Source organism: Bufo bufo, chromosome 1 (genome assembly GCF_905171765.1).
Source record: "Bufo bufo chromosome 1, aBufBuf1.1, whole genome shotgun sequence".
NCBI lineage: Eukaryota > Metazoa > Chordata > Amphibia > Anura > Bufonidae > Bufo > Bufo bufo.
The window spans coordinates 330889642-330908548 of NC_053389.1; the positions used below are offsets into that span (position 1 = coordinate 330889642).

The 18907-nt window shown below is 43.5% G+C and overlaps 1 protein-coding gene across 1 annotated transcript in view; it reads left to right on the plus strand.

Annotated features, from left to right (window-relative positions):
* LOC121009253 (core histone macro-H2A.1) overlaps positions 1 to 18907 on the plus strand; it is a 127904-nt gene that overhangs the window by 94132 nt on the left and 14865 nt on the right. The window contains exon 7 of the mRNA XM_040442249.1: positions 6856 to 6945. Within this exon, the coding sequence (XP_040298183.1) occupies positions 6856 to 6945 (90 nt within the window). The remainder of the gene's footprint in view (positions 1 to 6855; positions 6946 to 18907) is intronic.

The following is an 18907-nucleotide window of genomic DNA, read 5'->3' on the forward strand; positions in this document are numbered from 1 at the left end:
CTGGAGTTTCGCCAACAGCGGATACAAATTTAACTCCTCAAAGTCCATGAGCCTGGGCGAAATTTGAATCCCTAAATACTTAACCTCTTTAGGACACAGGGCGTACGCCCTGATGTCCTAGTACTTAAGGAGGGAGGGTCCCGTGACCTGCGGTTTGCGGCTTTTTATTGTGCGGGCGGCGGCGGTGCCATCGGGTCCCCATGGGGCTGTAGGGGGGACCCGATGGCATGGAAGGCAGCGCGATGCCTTCCTGAGGCATGGCCGCTGCCTTCCTGTGACGTGCCTGTGAGATCCAGCCCCCTGGATCTCACAGGCCGGAAGCTGTATAAGTAATACACACAGTATTACTCATACAGCCAATGCATTTTAGCACAGAAGTATTGGAATGCATTGTAAAGGATTAGACCCCCAAAAGTTGAAGTCCCAAAGTGGGACAAAAAATAAAGTGAAAAAAAAAGTTTAAAAAATTAAGTTTTCCCTCCAAAAAATTTTAAGTTTCAAGTAAAAATAAACAAAAACTTCATTTCCCCCAAATAAAGTTAAAAAAAAGGTAAAAAATGGGGGGGGGATAGACATATTAGGTATCGCCGCGTTCGTATCGACTGGCTCTATAAACATATCACATGACCTAACCCCTCAGATGAATACCGCAAAAAATTAAAACTGTGCTAAATAAACCATTTTTTGTCACCTTACATCACAAAAAGTACAACAGCAAGCGATCAAAAAGGTGTACGCCCACCAAAATAGTACCAATCTAACCGTCACCTCATCCCGCAAAAAATGAGCCCCTACCTGAGACAATTGCCCAAAAAAATAAATAAATATGGCTCAGAATATGGAGACACTAAAACATCATTTTTTTAGTTTTAAAAAAGCTGTTATTGTGTAAACCTTAAATAAATAAAAAAAAGTATACATATTAGGTATCGCGGCGTCTGTATCTACTGGCTCTATAAAAATATCACATGACCTAACCCCTCAGATGAACACCGTAAAAAAATAAAAACTGTGCTAAATAAACCATTTTTTGTCACCTTACATCACAAAAAGTGTAATAGCAAGCGATCAAAAAGTCATATGCACCCCAAAATACTGCCAATTAAACCATCATCTCATCCCACAAAAATCATACCCTACCCAAGATAATGGCCCAAAAACTGAAATAATTATGGCTCTCAGAAAATGGAGACACTAGAACATGATTTTATTTGTTTCAAAAATGATATTATTGTGTAAAACTTACATAAATAAAAAAAAAAGTATACATATTAGGTATCGCCGCGTCCGTATCGACCGGCTCTATAAAAATATCACATGACCTAACCCCTCAGGTGAACACCGTAAAAAAATAAAAATAAAAACGGTGTAAGAAAAGCAATTTTTTGTCATCTTACATCACAAAAAGTGTAATAGCAAGCGATCAAAACGTCATATGCACCTTGAAATAGTGCCAATCAAACCGTCATCTCATCCCGCAAAAAATGAGACCCTAGCTAAGATAATCGCCCAAAAACTGAAAAAACTATGGCTCTCAGACTATGGAGACACTAAAACATGATTTTTTTTTTGTTTCATAAATGAAATCATTGTGTAAAACTTACATAAATAAAGAAAATTGGATACATATTAGGTATCGCTGCATCCGTGACAACTTGCTCTATAAAAATACCACATGATCTAACCTGTCAGATGAATGTTGTAAAACAGCTATTTCTTGTTACCTTGCCCCACAAAAAGTGTAATATAGAGCAACCAAAAATCATATGTACCCTAAACTAATACCAACAAAACTTCCACCCTATCCCTTAGTTTCTAAAATGGGGTCACTTTTTTGGAGTTTCTACTCTAGGGGTGCATCAGGGGAGCTTCAAATGGGACATGGTGTCAAAAAACCAGGCCAGCAAAATCTGCCTTCCAAAAACCGTATGGCATTCCTTTACTTCTGCGGCCTGCTATGTGCCCGTACAGCGGTTTACGACCACATATGGGGTGTTTCTGTAAACTACAGAATCAGGGCCATAAATATGAGTTTTGTTCGGCTGTTAACCCTTGCTTTGTAACTGGAAAAAAAAAATTTAAATGGAAAATCTGCCAAAAAAGTTAAATTTAGAAATTGTATCTCTATTTTCCATTAATTCTTGTGGAACACCTAAAGGGTTATCAACGTTTGTAAAATCAGTTTTAAATACCTTGAGGGGTGTAGTTTCTTAGATGGGGTCACTTTTATGGAGTTTCTACTCTAGGGGTGCATCAGGGGGGCATCAAATGGGACATGGTGTCAAAAAAACCAGTACAGCAAAATCTGCCTTCCAAAAACTGTATGGCATTCCTTTCCTTCTGCGCCCTGCCGTGTGCCCGTTCAGCAGTTTACGACCACATATGGGGTGTTTCTGTAAACTACAGGGGAATGTAAAGTAATAACTATTTTTGTAGGTATTACTATGTATTATAGAAGTAGAGAAATTGAAACATGAAAATTCGCAAATTTTTCCAAATTTTTGGCAAATTTTGTATTTTTTTATAAATAAAAATGATTTTTTTTTTACTCCATTTTACCAGTGTCACGAAGTACAATATGTGACGAAAGAACTATCTCAGAATGGCCTGGAGAAGAAAAAGCGTTTTAAAGTTGTCACCACTTAAAGTGACACTGGTCAGATTTTCAAAAAATTGCCTGGTCCTTAAGGTGAAATAAGGCTGTGTCCTTAAGGAGTTAAAGGGGTTGTCCAAGTTATATTTATTGATGACCTATCCTCAGGATAGTTCATCAATATCAGATCGGCTGGGGTCCGACACCCGGCACCCCCGCCGATCAGCTGTTTGAAGAGAAGGCACGTGCCGTGCCAGCGCTGCCTCCTCTTCATTATTTACCTGCTCGCCACTGCCTCTGCAGCGGTGAGCAGGTGTAATTAAACCCAAGCCGCCCCATTCATTTTCACTTGTATAGGAGCGATCCGTACCATTGAAATGAATGGAACGGCTTGGGTGTAATTACACCTGCTCACCGCTGCAGATGCAATGGCGAGCAGGTAAACAATGAGGAGGCAGCGCTGGCATGGCACGCGCCTTCTCTTCAAACAGCTGATCGGCGGGGGTGCCGGGTGTCGGACCCCAGCCGATCTGATATTGATGAACTATCCTGAGGATAGGTCATCAATAAATATAACTTGGACAACCCCTTTAATACTCTCAAAATATGGGATATTGTTAGCGATGGCCGTGGCAGACACAGCCTGTCCATCAATGGGCATCAGTGCCGATTTTTGCCAGTTGATAGTAAGGCCTGACAACCTACTAAACTGGTCTATAAGAGACATAGTGGCCGACACGGAAGTTGACGTATCTCCCAGAAATAGTAGAGTATCATCAGCATGCAGGGCAATTTTATTATGTGCCTGTCCATATTGAAACCCTCTAATGTTAGAGGATTTTCGCACTGCTGCCGCAAAGGTCTCTATGGCTATTGCAAACAGTAGGGGCGACAGCGGGCATGCCTGTCTAGTCCCCCGAGCCAGGTGAATAAAGGAGGACACTCCCCCTTATTAGCTCTGATCCTTGTCTTCGGATTAGAATACACAGTACCTGTGTCCATTTAATAAAGCGCTGTCCAAAGCCCATACAACTTAATGTACCCCAGAGATATCCCCACTCCACACTATCAAATGCCTTGGCGGCGTCAAGAGACAGAACAGCTCTATCTCCGCAATTATCCACCGAGACCTGTAGACTGATGTACACTCTGCAAATATTAATAGCGGTGGATTTTTGAGGCATGAAGCCTGTCTGATCTGGATTTATTATAGTAAGAATCACTTTGGACAATTGCTTTGCCAGGGCCTTGGCTAGAAGTTTGACATCGGACGTGAGATGGGTCTATACGAGTCAGGAAGTCTCGGGTCCTTCCCTGGCTTCGGTATCAATACTATGAGCGCCTCCTGCATAGAGTCAGGGAGAGAGCCCACCTCAAAAGAGTAGTTAAAAACTCTCAGCAGTTCCGGCAGCAGCACTCCCTGGAATCTCTTATGGAATGCCATCGAATCCCGGAGCCTTGTCATTGGCCATATCTTTTAAAGCCTCTAGTTCCTCCAAATTAATAGGTGCTTCTAATTGTTCCTTCGCCGCTGCCAATAATTTAGGTAGCTCGGCATCTCGTAAAAATGTTAGCAGCTCCTCCTATGAACCAGAGGCCCTAGAAGTATAAAGAGAGAAGTAAAAACCCTTCAGGATACCCAGGATATCCTCAGTACCCACACACGACTTCCCCTGGGGATCCAATAATTCAGTTATACATGTCAATCCTTGTTGGGCCCTAGAGATAACGGATAACATATGGCCCAGCCTTTCTCCTTCTGCGAACAGACATTGCTTATAAAAGATGTGTTTCCTATCAGCTGACTGAGGCAATTGACATCTTAATTGCTCCTGCGCTTCTTTCAGTGCCCTGCTGGTAGACTGTGGTGGTGCTGCCCCAAAGGCCTCCTCCGCATCAGCCACAGCTTTATGAATCCTAACATCTGCTTCCCTAGACCGAGTTTTGTGTGTACTAATGGACTTATTCAAAAGACCCCTCAAATAAGCTTTCATGGCCTTCCACACTGCATGTGGAGATGCCGTACCCACATTAAATGTAAAGTACTCCGGTAGGACATCATTCATGTTTGTCTGATCCCCCAGAATCTGCAGCCAAATTGCATTACATTTCCACATTTTCGGCCTGCCCCCCCCCCGGAACACTCCACCTTCAGTAGGGAATGATCTGATAACGATCTAGGCTGATAATCAGAGGACTGGACCATCGGAAACATTGCAGCATTCGCAAGTGCCAGATCTATTCTGGACAGACTATAATATGTGGACGAGCTGCAGGAATGTTTACATTCTGAAGGATGCCGCACCCTCCATACATCTATCAGGCCTACCTCTTTCATAATATTACATAACGCAGAGCTTCCTGGTGATCTCCCAGTTCCTTCCACCCTGCACCTATCTAGACGTTCATCAGGTGTACAGTTATAATCCCCAACAAGCAGCCATGGGATTCCCGGAGGCTCTGCCATAAAACTTCATTCTTCTTTAACCATTCTTTGGTTGTGTGCTTAGGGTCTTGCTGCATGGCCCACGTTCTTCTGAGATACAGCACGTAGACAAATGTCCTGAAATTTCCCTTTAAAATTTGCTGGTATAGTTCAAAATTGATTGTTCCATCAACAATGACAAGACATATGCAGCAAAACCAGACCCAAACCATGATACAGTGTTGCAGTGTTTTCCTTTCTACAAATGCAAAGCTTCTTATTTAAACTATTTTGGGTCTCGTCCATCTACAATATATTGTTGCAATAGCTGTAGTGCTCTCCTTGCGATCCTTCCATGCACATCATTGTTGTTCAGTCCTCCTGATGGTGGACTCATGAACATTAACAGTAGCTAATGTGAGGCATTTTGTTGCTTAAAGGTTACCTTGAATTTCTTTGTAACCTCATAAACTATTAGACGCCTTGCTGTTGGCTTGATCTTTGTTGGTCTACCACTCCTGGGGAGGTTAATAATGGTCCTGAATATGGAGTCCAAGCTTTTTATGGTTTTGTAACCTTTTCTAGCGATTTGTTTGTGATATATTACACTTCCATAAACCTATATTGTGAAGTTCAGACTATGATGGACCCCTATTTAAATAAAACAGGTCACCCACTCACAGCTGATTGTCATCCCTTTGATTGAAAATACCTGGCCTTAGCTTCACCTTCATCTACTGTTAGGACTTGTGTGAAAATCTGATGTAGTTTTAATTCAAATTTATTCAGAAGTATGGAAAATTCTGAAGGGTTCCCAAACTTTCAAGCACCACTGTATGAGTATATTACATTGGTGGCAGCCCACCATTATTTGATAAGAAGTTTTGGATTCTTTCTGCTCTAATCAAACCCAGCTTTGTGCATTTGTGTAAGGCTCTCAATACCCCATTTCTATGGAAGGATGTAGACTTTATAATGTAACTAGTGTCCAAGTATTACATATTCATTGTTGTTAAACAACAATCCAGTGTAAGGGTCCTTTAGAGCTGTCTAAGGATCGGGCCAGTGGTCAAAATTGAACATCTCAAGTGTAAGGTTGCTGCCAAACCACAGAAACATGAGCAAAATGTTCAGCAGCACATCATCCTGATTACTGTTGACAATATGCAAGGTGAACGGTGGACAAGTGATCATACTAACAGCCATTTATTTAACTTAGATATCATCAATCACCTCTTGTAATTGGGATGGCATTGGGCAGTGTAAGAGGTACCTGAGGTTTGCCCTTTAATTTATACTACATTTATTTACACCAGTGAACAGAACTGTGCTTAACAGGGTTTTCCAGGACTTAAATATTGATGATCTATCCTCAGAATGGGTCATCATTATCTGATCGTTCAGGGTTACCAGAAGATATACAGTGGATTAAGCCAGAAGCAGAAGACTCCATCCATTGTGTGGTGGCCTTGCCAGAGTTACTGCAGCTTAGCTCCCATTCAAGGTGATAGGAACTGAGCTACAGTACACTGATGCCAGACACTATACAATGGATGGAGCCCTATGCTTCCAGCTTCACTGTATATTTTTAGAAACAGCTGATTGGTGGGGGTGCTTGCTGTCAGACCCTCACTGATCAGATGTTCATGCCCTGTCCTAAGGATAGATTATGAGTATCTAAATCCTGGAAAACCCCTTTAATGCTGTTGTTTGCTTTTGATTACCAGTCAGTATTGTTCTGTCTCTATGTTTATTCAGCCATTTGGTCAAACAAGGATAAGTAAGAGCTTGATTATTGTAATATAGTAAATGTAACTTATATATTGTTTCCATTTAGGCAGTGCCTTAGAGAAGAAAGGAGGGAAAGAGTTCATGGAAGCTGTCACTGAACTGAAGAAAAAGAATGGACCTTTAGATATAGCTGGAGGTAATGGCTTTACATGATTTCAACCCATGGATGTCTGCTGTGGTTAAATGACACATGACGATCCTTTAACCCCTTTAATGACCAGCATTTTTTATTTTCATTTCTGCCTCTCTGCATTTAATTTACATATGCTTTGGTATTAAAAAAGGATATATACATGAGTCTAATTAAAGAAATAGTTAATCCACAAAAATTATATATAGGACCCTTAAAACTGTAATGTTTAACCCCTATTTCACCATAAAGACCCAGCTATTTTTTGCAAATCTGACCAGTGTCACTTTAAGTGGTGATAACTTTAAAACGCTTTGACTTATCCAGGCCATTCTGAGATAGTTTTTTCGTCACATATTGTACTTCATGACACTGGTAAAATGAAGTAAAAATAAATAAAATTTAATTAATAAAAAAATATATACCAAATTTGCCAATATTCTTTAAAAAATTGCAAATTTCCAAGTTTCAATTTCTCTACTTCTATAATACATAGTAATACCTCTAAAAATAGTTATTACTTTACATTTCCCATATGTCTACTTCATGTTTGGATCATTTTGGGAATGATATTTTATTTTTTGGGGATGTTACAAGGCTTAGAAGTTTAAAAGCAAATCTTAAAATTTTTCTGAAATTTTCAAAAACCCAATTTCTAGGGACCAGTTCAGGTCTGAAGTCACTTTGCGAGGCTTACATAATAGAAACCACCCAAAAATGACCCCATTCTATAAACTACACCCCTCAAGGTATTCAAAACTGATTTTACAAACTTTGTTAACCCTTTAGGTGTTCCACAAGAATTAATGGAAAATAGAGATACAATTTCAAAATTTCACTTTTTTGGCAGATTTTCCATTTTAATAATTTTTTTCCAGTTACAAAGCAAGGGTTAACAGCCAAACCAAACTCAATATTTATGGCCCAGATTCTGTAGTTTACAGAAACACCCCATATGTGGTCGTAAACCGCTGTACGGGCACACGGCAGGGCACAGAAGGAAAGGAATGCCATACGGTTTTTGGAAGGCAGGTATTGCTGGACTGTTTTTTTTGACACCATGTCCCATTTGAAGCCCCCCTGATGCACCCCTAGAGTAGAAACTCCAAAAAAGTGACCCCATTTTAGAAACTACGGGATAGGGTGGCAGTATTGTTGGTACTAGTTTAGGGTACATATGATTTTTGGTTGCTGTGTGTATTACTCATACAGCTTCCGGCCTGTGAGATCCAGGGGGCTGGATCTCACAGGCTCGTCACCGGAAGGCAGCGCGATGCCTTCCTTAGGCATTGTGCTGCCTTCGATGCCATCGGGTCCCACCTACAGCCGCACGTTGACCCGATGGCACGCCGGATCACCGCCGCAAGCACAGGTAAAAGCCACAAACCGCAGGTCTGAATTGACCTGCGGTTTGCGGCGATCGCCGACACGGGGGGGTCACGGGACCCCCCGCGCATTTAGCCAAGCTGCCTGCTTAATGATTTGAGCAGGCATCGGGTTCCGATCACCGCCCGCCGGGCGGCGGTGATCTGAACAACACATGACGTACCGGTACATCATGGGTCCTTAAGGACTCAGGAACCATGCTGTACCGGTACGTCCTAAGTCCTTAAGGGGTTAATATATCAATCTAAAACCTATTACCCAAACTATGATTGGATTGCAGTGCCAATCAATCACCCTGATAGTTCAAAGATAGAAAAAATAAAGGTAGAAATGAGATATACATACAGAAAGGAACAGGCCGGGGTCCCGGGGGAGGGCAATAAACTTACCCTATATCACCCTACTGTACCCCTCAGCCCAGAGAAGAATCCCAGTGGTGGAGACTGTCTGTCCGCGTTCCTCGGCTAGATAGCCCTAAATTACCCTAAAGGTGTTTGGGGGTGAAACCCCCAAGATCCCGACACGTTTCCCTCAACAAAGTGGGTTCCTTAGGGGGTCAGGATGCAGGGTATAATCAGATAATTAACACATATGCTCTGGTATGTGCTGACTTTTGGATCACTTCCCCAGCTACGTTCTGTACAGGGTGGAGTCCCCTTCAATCACTCCGCAGTACAGACCACAGAGGTTAACGGCTGTGAAGCTGAGCTTGTACTAGGAATGCAACAGCCACTTCCTAGAGCTGAAGCTCTCCGGCAGCACTTTACCCCTCCTCAACTTCAGCGACACCAGAAGACGTTAATGCAGACTGAGGACCTGCATCACTCACGGAAGGTCATTAAATGTATAAATGGTAATGGAAAGCAAGTATGTTCATGTACCTACAATGAAGCTCCACATTTCTATTGTATTACATAACATACAGGGCTATGAGACATTTGAAACTCTTTGGAGTAGTCGCATTAAAGTGCGATTTAACCTGTTGGGGACACATGACGTACCGGTACGTCATGATGTCCCGGTACTTAAGGACACATGACGCACTGGTACGTCATGTTTAGTTCCGATCACCGGCGGGCGGTGATCGGAACAAGGTGCCTGCTCAAATCATTGAGCAGGCACCCTGGGACAATGCGCGAGGGGCCCCCACCCCCCCCCCCCACCCCCGTGTCGGCGATCGCTGCAAACCGCAGGTCAATTCAGTTGCGGCGGCTGTAAGGGGGACCTGATGGCATGGAAGGCAGCGCGATGCCTTCCTTAGGCATCGACGCTGCCTTCCGGTGACGAGCCTGTGCGATCCAGCCCCCTGGATCTCACAGGCAGGAAGCTGTATGAGTAATACACACTGTATTACTCATACAGCCAATGCATTCCAATACAGAAGTATTGGAATGCATTCTAAAGGGGATTAGACCCCCAAAAGTTGAAGTCCCAAAGTGGGACAAAAAAGAAAGTGAAAAAAAAGTTGAAAACTAAATTTTTCCCCCCCAAAAATTTAGTTTCAAGCAAAAATAAACAAAAACTTAATAAAGTTTAAAAAAAATTGTAAAAAAATAGGGAAAAAAAAAAGTAGACATTAGGTATCGCCGCGTCCGTATCGACCGGATCTCTAAAAATATCACATGACCTAACCCCTCAGGTGAACACTGTAAAAAAATAAATATAAAAACGGTGTAAAAAAAGCAATTTTTTGTCACCTTACATCACAAAAAGTGTAATAGCAAGCGATCAAAAAGTCATATGCACCCCAAAATAGTGCCAATCTCATTCTGCAAAAAATGAGACCCTAACTAAGATAATCGCCAAAGAAATGAAAAAAATATGGCTCTCAGACTATTGTGTAAAACTTAAATAAATAAAAAAATTGTATACATATTAGGTATCGCCGAGTCCTTGACAACCTGGTCTATAAAAATACCACATGATCTAACCTTTCAGATGAATGTTGTAAATAAAAAATAAAACAGTGCCAAAACAGCTATTTCTTGTTACCTTGCCTCACAAGTGTAATATAGAGCAACCAAAAATCATGTGTACCCTAAACTAGTACCTACAAAACTGCCAGCCTATCCCGTAGTTTCTAAAATGGGGTCACTTTTTTGGAGTTTCTACTCTAGGGGTGCATCAGGGGGGCTTCAAATGGGACATGGTGTCAAAAAACCAGTCCAGCAAAATCTGCCTTCCAAAAACCGTATGGCATTCCTTTCCTTCTGCGCCCTGCATTCCTTTCCTTCTGCGCCCTGCCATGTGTCCGTACAGCAGTTTACGACCACATATGGGGTGTTTCTGTAAACTACAGAATCAGAGCCATAAATAATTAGTTTTGTTTGGCTGTTAACCCTTGATTTGTAACTGGAAAAAAATTATTAAAATGGAAAATCTGCCAAAAAAGTGAAATTTGGAAATTGTATTTCTATTTTCCATTAATTCTTGTGGAACACCTAAAGGGTTAACAAAGTTAGTAAAATCAGTTTTGAATACCTTGAGGGGTGTAGTTTCTAAAATGGTGTCATTTTTCTGGAGTTTCTACTCTAGGGGTGCATCAGGGGGGCTTCAAATGGGACATGGTGTCAAAAAAACTGTCCAGCAAAATCTGCCTTCCAAAAACCGTATGGCATTCCTTTCCTTCTGCGCCCTGCCGTGTGCCCATACAGCAATTTACGACCACATATAGGGTGTTTCTGTAAACTACAGAATCAAAGCCACAAATATTGAGTTTTGTTTAGCTGTTAACCCTTGCTTTGTAACTGGAAAAAAAATATTAAAATGGAAAATCTGCCAAAAATGTTGAAATTTTGAAATTGTATCACTATTTTTTCCCATAATTAAGTAATCAAAAAAATAGTGAAAAATGAAAAGTATACATATTAGGTATCGCCGTGTCCATATCGACCGGCTCTATAAAAGTATCACATGACCCACAAAAAAAAAATAAAGTGCCAAAACAGCCATTTTTTAGTCACCTTCCGTTACAAAAAGTGTAATACCAAGCGATCAAAAAGGCATATGTACCCCAAAATGGTACCAATCAAACCGTCATCTCATCCTGCAAAAAATGAGACCCTACCTAACACAATCGCCCAAAAAAAAAAAAATATGGCTTTCAGAAGATGGCAACACAAAAATTTTATTCTGTTCAAAAATGCTTTTACTGTGTAGAACTTAACAAAAATAAAAATAATAGACACATTGGGGATCGCCGCGTCCGTAACAACCTGCTCTATAGAAATATCACATTATATACTCCCTTAGGTGAATGCTGAAAAAAAAAAATCTATGCCAAAATAGCCATTTTTTTTCTCCTTGCCTCACAAAAGTGCTTTTGTGGTGTTTCTGTCCGTACCTCCGCACCGCAAATAAAAATAAAACATGTTAAATTTTTTTGCGGTGCGGACAGATCACGGACCTATTCAAATTGAATGGATCTCGATCCGTCCCGGCCGCCGCACAGACGTTGCCCGTGCATTGGGGACCGCAAATTGCGGTCCCCAATGCACAGAACGGCCGCACGACGGCCACGTGCTTGAGGCCTAATGCATATTAAGGTTTATTTTGCTGTTAACCCTTGCTGTGTTGAAATAAAAAATTTATTAACATGAAGAATCTGCATAAAAAATTAAATTTTGAAATTCCGCCTCCATTTTCCTTTAATTCTTGTGGAACACCTTAACCACCTCCGGACCGCCTAACGCAGGATCGCGTTCCGGAGGTGGCAGCGCTGCGCAGAGTCACGCATATATGCGTCATCTCGCGATGGCCGAGATTTCCTGTGAACGCGCGCGCTCACAGGAACGGAAGGTAAGAGAGTTGATCTCCAGCCTGCCAGCGGCGATCGTTCGCTGGCAGGCTGGAGATGTGTTTTTTTTAACCCCTAACAGGTATATTAGACGCTGTTTTGATAACAGCGTCTAATATACCTGCTACCTGGTCCTCTGGTGGTCCCATTTGTTTGGATCGACCACCAGAGGACACAGGCAGCTCAGTAAAGTCCCACCAAGCACCACTACACTACACCCCCCCCCCCCGTCACTTATTAACCCCTTATTAGCCCCTGATCACCCCTGATCACCCCATATAGACTCCCTGATCACCCCCCTGTCATTGATTACCCCCCTGTCATTGATCACCCCCCTGTAAAGCTCCATTCAGATGTCCGCATGATTTTTACGGATCCACTGATAGATGGATCGGATCCGCAAAACGCATCCGGACGTCTGAATGAAGCCTTACAGGGGCGTGATCAATGACTGTGGTTATCACCCCATATAGACTCCCTGATCACCCCCCCTGTCATTGATTACACCCCTGTCATTGATCAACCCCCTGTAAAGCTCCATTCAGACGTCCGCATGATTTTTACGGATCCACTGATAGATGGATCGGATCCGCAAAACGCATCCGGACGTCTGAATGAAGCCTTACAGGGGCGTGATCAATGACTGTGGTGATCACCCCATATAGACTCCCTGATCACCCCCCTGTAAAGCTCCATTCAGATGTCCGCATGATTTTTACGGATGCACTGATAGATGGATCCGATCCGCAAAACGCATCCGGACGTCTGAATGAAGCCTTACAGGGGCATGATCAATGACTGTGGTGATCACCCCATATAGACTCCCTGATCACCCCCCTGTAAAGCTCCATTCAGATGTCCGCATGATTTTTACGGATGCACTGATAGATGGATCCGATCCGCAAAACGCATCCGGACGTCTGAATGAAGCCTTACAGGGGCATGATCAATGACTGTGGTGATCACCCCATATAGACTCCCTGATCACCCCCCTGTAAAGCTCCATTCAGATGTCCGCATGATTTTTACGGATGCACTGATAGATGGATCCGATCCGCAAAACGCATCCGGACGTCTGAATGAAGCCTTACAGGGGCATGATCAATGACTGTGGTGATCACCCCATATAGACTCCCTGATCACCCCCCTGTAAAGCTCCATTCAGATGTCCGCATGATTTTTACGGATGCACTGATAGATGGATCCGATCCGCAAAACGCATCCGGACGTCTGAATGAAGCCTTACAGGGGCATGATCAATGACTGTGGTGATCACCCCATATAGACTCCCTGATCACCCCCCTGTAAAGCTCCATTCAGATGTCCGCATGATTTTTACGGATGCACTGATAGATGGATCCGATCCGCAAAACGCATCCAGACGTCTTAATGAAGCCTTACAGGGGCATGATCAATGACTGTGGTGATCACCCCATATAGACTCCCTGATCACCCCCCTGTAAAGCTCCATTCAGATGTCCGCATGATTTTTACGGATGCACTGATAGATGGATCTGATCCGCAAAACGCATCCGGACGTCTGAATGAAGCCTTACAGGGGCATGATCAATGACTGTGGTGATCACCCCCCCTGTCATTGATTACCCCCCTGTAAAGCTCCATTCAGATGTCCGCATGATTTTTACGGATGCACTGATAGATGGATCCAATCCGCAAAACGCATCCGGACGTCTGAATGAAGCCTTACAGGGGCATGATCAATGACTGTGGTGATCACCCCATATAGACTCCCTGATCACCCCCCTGTAAAGCTCCATTCAGATGTCCGCATGATTTTTACGGATGCACTGATAGATGGATCCGATCCGCAAAACGCATCCGGACGTCTGAATGAAGCCTTACAGGGGCATGATCAATGACTGTGGTGATCACCCCATATAGACTCCCTGATCACCCCCCTGTAAAGCTCCATTCAGATGTCCGCATGATTTTTACGGATGCACTGATAGATGGATCCGATCCGCAAAACGCATCCGGACGTCTGAATGAAGCCTTACAGGGGCATGATCAATGACTGTGGTGATCACCCCATATAGACTCCCTGATCACCCCCCTGTCATTGATTACCCCCCTGTAAAGCTCCATTCAGATGTCCGCATGATTTTTACGGATGCACTGATAGATGGATCGGATCCGCAAAACGCATCCGGACGTCTGAATGAAGCCTTACAGGGGCGTGATCAATGACTGTGGTGATCACCCCATATAGACTCCCTGATCACCCCCCTGTCATTGATTACCCCCCTGTCATTGATTACCCCCCTGTAAAGCTCCATTCAGACGTCCGCATGATTTTTACGGATCCACTGATAGATGGATCGGATCCGCAAAACGCATCCGGACGTCTGAATGAAGCCTTACAGGGGCGTGATCAATGACTGTGGTGATCACCCCATATAGACTCCCTGATCACCCCCCTGTCATTGATCAACCCCCTGTCATTGATCACCCCCCTGTCATTGATCACCCCCCCTGTCATTGATCACCCCCCCTGTCATTGATCACCCCCCTGTAAGGCTCCATTCAGACATTTTTTTGGCCCAAGTTAGCGGAATTATTTTTTTTTTTTCTTACAAAGTCTCATATTCCACTAACTTGTGTCAAAAAATAAAATCTCACATGAACTCACCATACCCCTCACGGAAACCAAATGCGTAAAATTTTTTAGACATTTATATTCCAGACTTCTTCTCACGCTTTAGGGCCCCTAGAATGCCAGGGCAGTATAAATACCCCACATGTGACCCCATTTCGGAAAGAAGACACCCCCAGGTATTCCGTGAGGGGCATATTGAGTCCATGAAAGATTGAAATTTTTGTCCCAAGTTAGCGGAACGGGAGACTTTGTGAGAAAAAAATTAAAAATATCAATTTCCGCTAACTTGTGCCAAAAAAAAAAAATTTCTATGAACTCGCCATGCCCCTCATTGAATACCTTGGGGTGTCTTTTTTCCAAAATGGGGTCACATGTGGGGTATTTATACTGCCCTGGCATTCTAGGGGCCCCAAAGCGTGAAAAGAAGTCTGGTATCCAAATATCTAAAAATGCCCTCCTAAAAAGAATTTGGGCACCTTTGCGCATCTAGGCTGCAAAAAAGTGTCACACATCTGGTATCGCCGTACTCAGGAGAAGTTGGGGAATGTGTTTTGGGGTGTCATTTTACATATACCCATGCTGGGTGAGATAAATATCTTGGTCAAATGCCAACTTTGTATAAAAAAATGGGAAAAGTTGTCTTTTGCCAAGATATTTCTCTCACCCAGCAAGGGTATATGTAAAATGACACCCCAAAACACATTCCCCAACTTCTCCTGAATACGGCGATACCATATGTGTGACACTTTTTTGCAGCCTAGGTGGGCAAAGGGGCCCATATTCCAAAGAGCACCTTTAGGATTTCACAGGTCATTTACCTACTTACCACACATTAGGGCCCCTGGAAAATGCCAGGGCAGTATAACTACCCCACAAGTGACCCCATTTTGGAAAGAAGACACCCCAAGGTATTCCGTGAGGGGCATGGCGAGTTCCTAGAATTTTTTATTTTTTGTCACAAGTTAGTGGAAAATGCTGATTTTTTATTTTTTTATTTTTTTTCATACAAAGTCTCATATTCCACTAACTTGTGACAAAAAATAAAAACTTCCATGAACTCACTATGCCCATCAGCGAATACCTTGGGGTCTCTTCTTTCCAAAATGGGGTCACTTGTGGGGTAGTTATACTGCCCTGGCATTCTAGGGGCCCAAATGTGTGGTAAGGAGTTTGAAATCAAATTCTGTAAAAAATGACCTGTGAAATCCGAAAGGTGCTCTTTGGAATATGGGCCCCTTTGCCCACCTAGGCTGCAAAAAAGTGTCACACATCTGGTATCTCCGTACTCAGGAGAAGGTGGGGAATGTGTTTTGGGGTGTCATTTTACATATACCCCTGCTGGGTGAGAGAAATATCTTGGCAAAAGACAACTTTTCCCATTTTTTTATACAAAGTTGGCATTTGACCAAGATATTTATCTCACCCAGCATGGGTATATGTAAAAAGACACCCCAAAACACATTCCCCACCTTCTCCTGAGTACGGAGATACCAGATGTGTGACACTTTTTTGCAGCCTAGGTGGGCAAAGGGGCCCATATTCCAAAGAGCACCTTTCGGATTTCACAGGTCATTTTTTACAGAATTTGATTTCAAACTCCTTACCACACATTTGGGCCCCTAGAATGCCAGGGCAGTATAACTACCCCACAAGTGACCCCATTTTGGAAAGAAGAGACCCCAAGGTATTCGCTGATGGGCATAGTGAGTTCATGGAAGTTTTTATTTTTTGTCACAAGTTAGTGGAATATGAGACTTTGTATGAAAAAAAAAAAAAAAAAAAAAAAAATCATCATTTTCCACTAACTTGTGACAAAAAATAAAAAATTCTAGGAACTTGCCATGCCCCTCACGGAATACCTTGGGGTGTCTTCTTTCCAAAATGGGGTCACTTGTGGGGTAGTTATACTGCCCTGGCATTCTAGGGGCCCAAATGTGTGGTAAGGAGTTTGAAATCAAATTCTGTAAAAAATGACCTGTGAAATCCGAAAGGTGCTCTTTGGAATATGGGCCCCTTTGCCCACCTAGGCTGCAAAAAAGTGTCACACATCTGGTATTGCCGTACTCAGGAGAAGGTGGGGAATGTGTTTTGGGGTGTCATTTTACATATACCCATGCTGGGTGAGAGAAATATCTTGGCAAAAGACAACTTTTCCCATTTTTTTATACAAAGTTGGCATTTGACCAAGATAATTATCTCACCCAGCATGGGTATATCAGGGCTCCAGATGGCGACCAAAATGGTCGCCAATGCGACTTAGAATTGCAAAATGGCGACAAGACTTTGTAGTCTTGTCGCCATTTGCGCCTAGAGCCTCCTCTGCTCTGCCGCTTTAAGAAGAACGGCATTTCATACAGCAGGCAGGCGGCAATCCAATAACAGAGCTCCGCACAGTATAGAGCTCTGTTATTAGAGAGGAGGCTGCTGATTGGTCAGTATCAGTGTGCTGCTGTACCATTGGATGCTCTTCTCACACCCCCATTCTCCTGCGCTGAACACAGCAGCAGCTTCAGAGTCATGAAGACAGGGAGCCGCTCCATAGAACAGAGGTTAGCTTGAGAAGCGGATACTTAACAATCTACAGACTGTCACAGTCACCCCTGCGCTGCCGCTGATAAAGGCTAATCCTTATCGTCTTTACAACCCTGATAACACTCAGGGGCCGCTGCTGGTGCTCCGTGTGAGCTCCCTGCCTGGGCTCACAAACATTCTTAATAAGGGAATAAAAGGGTTAATAGGAGCCGCTGGTCAAGACACTAAAAAGCCAGTGAACCATATCTCTTTCAATAGTCCTTGCTTAGTAGGAGGAGAGGTTATCTCCTGGAGGTTATCTCCTCCTCCTAAGACTTTTGAAAGAGATATGGTTCACTGGCTTTTTAGTGTCTTGACCAGCGGCTCCTATTAACCCTTTACATACTTAACATTAGCAAGTGGTGAGATGACTGATGATCACCTCACCACTTGCTAATGGCTGCTGCTGCCCAGTATTCCCCCCGCCTACCTACCTACCTAACTTTCTCTGCACATCTCCTATTTTATGCTAAGGTGGGGGGGAACCTTTTCTGGTGTGAGCCTGATAAGTGTGATTGTGACCAGTTCCATCAGTTGGCACACGTGCAGCGGTATGAGGGAGCACTCTGCCATTTGTACAGCCTACGATGCGGAGATGCCACCACGCTGGGGAGGCTCAGGTGTGGCTGGCAGTGAAGGTGTTAAGGCTGCCGGTCGTTAAAGTAACGTTAGGCTGATATAAGGGGCAGCCGCGCAGCCCACCTGCTCCTTGCAGGACTCTGATCATGCACCCTCCCTATCCGCCCTTCCCAAACTATGGGCCCACTTACCGGCTACAGCCCCCCTACTACAAACCCAAGGGGCCCTACTGGAAGCCTCCCTACAAGGGGGCCCATGAAGTCTGCCCTTCTCTTTAACTGCCTGGATAACTACCGGATATGGGCTCAGCTGTAGGCCTTGCTCAGCCAGCTGGGGCCGGAGCTGGGGCTGAGCCGCTCTTACACCAAAGTAGTAGGGGTTCAGGTGAACCCCAGAGTGGACGCGTCTGTTCAGTGTTCACTGGGGCCCCGTACGCTGAAGAGCCGCAAGGGATGGGCCCTACTGTGCCATGCCACACCTGGGCAGCATGCCGGACTGCGTAACGTCACCCCAGTCCGCTTTCCCCGCACTGTAGCCAGACAAGTCTTTATTTATTTTTTATTATAATTATATGTATTTTACATTTGGCGACTAAAAAATTCATTTGGCTCCTAAATTTTTCAGATTAGGAGCCAATGGCTCCTTGAGATTTTTTTTTGTCTGGAGCCCTGTATATGTAAAAAGACACCCCAAAACACATTCCCCACCTTCTCCTGAGTACGGAGATACCAGATGTGTGACACTTTTTTGCAGCCTAGGTGGGCAAAGGGGCCCATATTCCAAAGAGCACCTTTCGGATTTCACAGGTCATTTTTTACAGAATTTGATTTCAAACTCCTTACCACACATTTGGGCCCCTAGAATGCCAGGGCAGTATAACTACCCCACAAGTGACCCCATTTTGGAAAGAAGAGACCCCAAGGTATTCGCTGATGGGCATAGTGAGTTCATGGAAGTTTTTATTTTTTGTCACAAGTTAGTGGAATATGAGACTTTGTATGAAAAAAAAAATAAAAAAA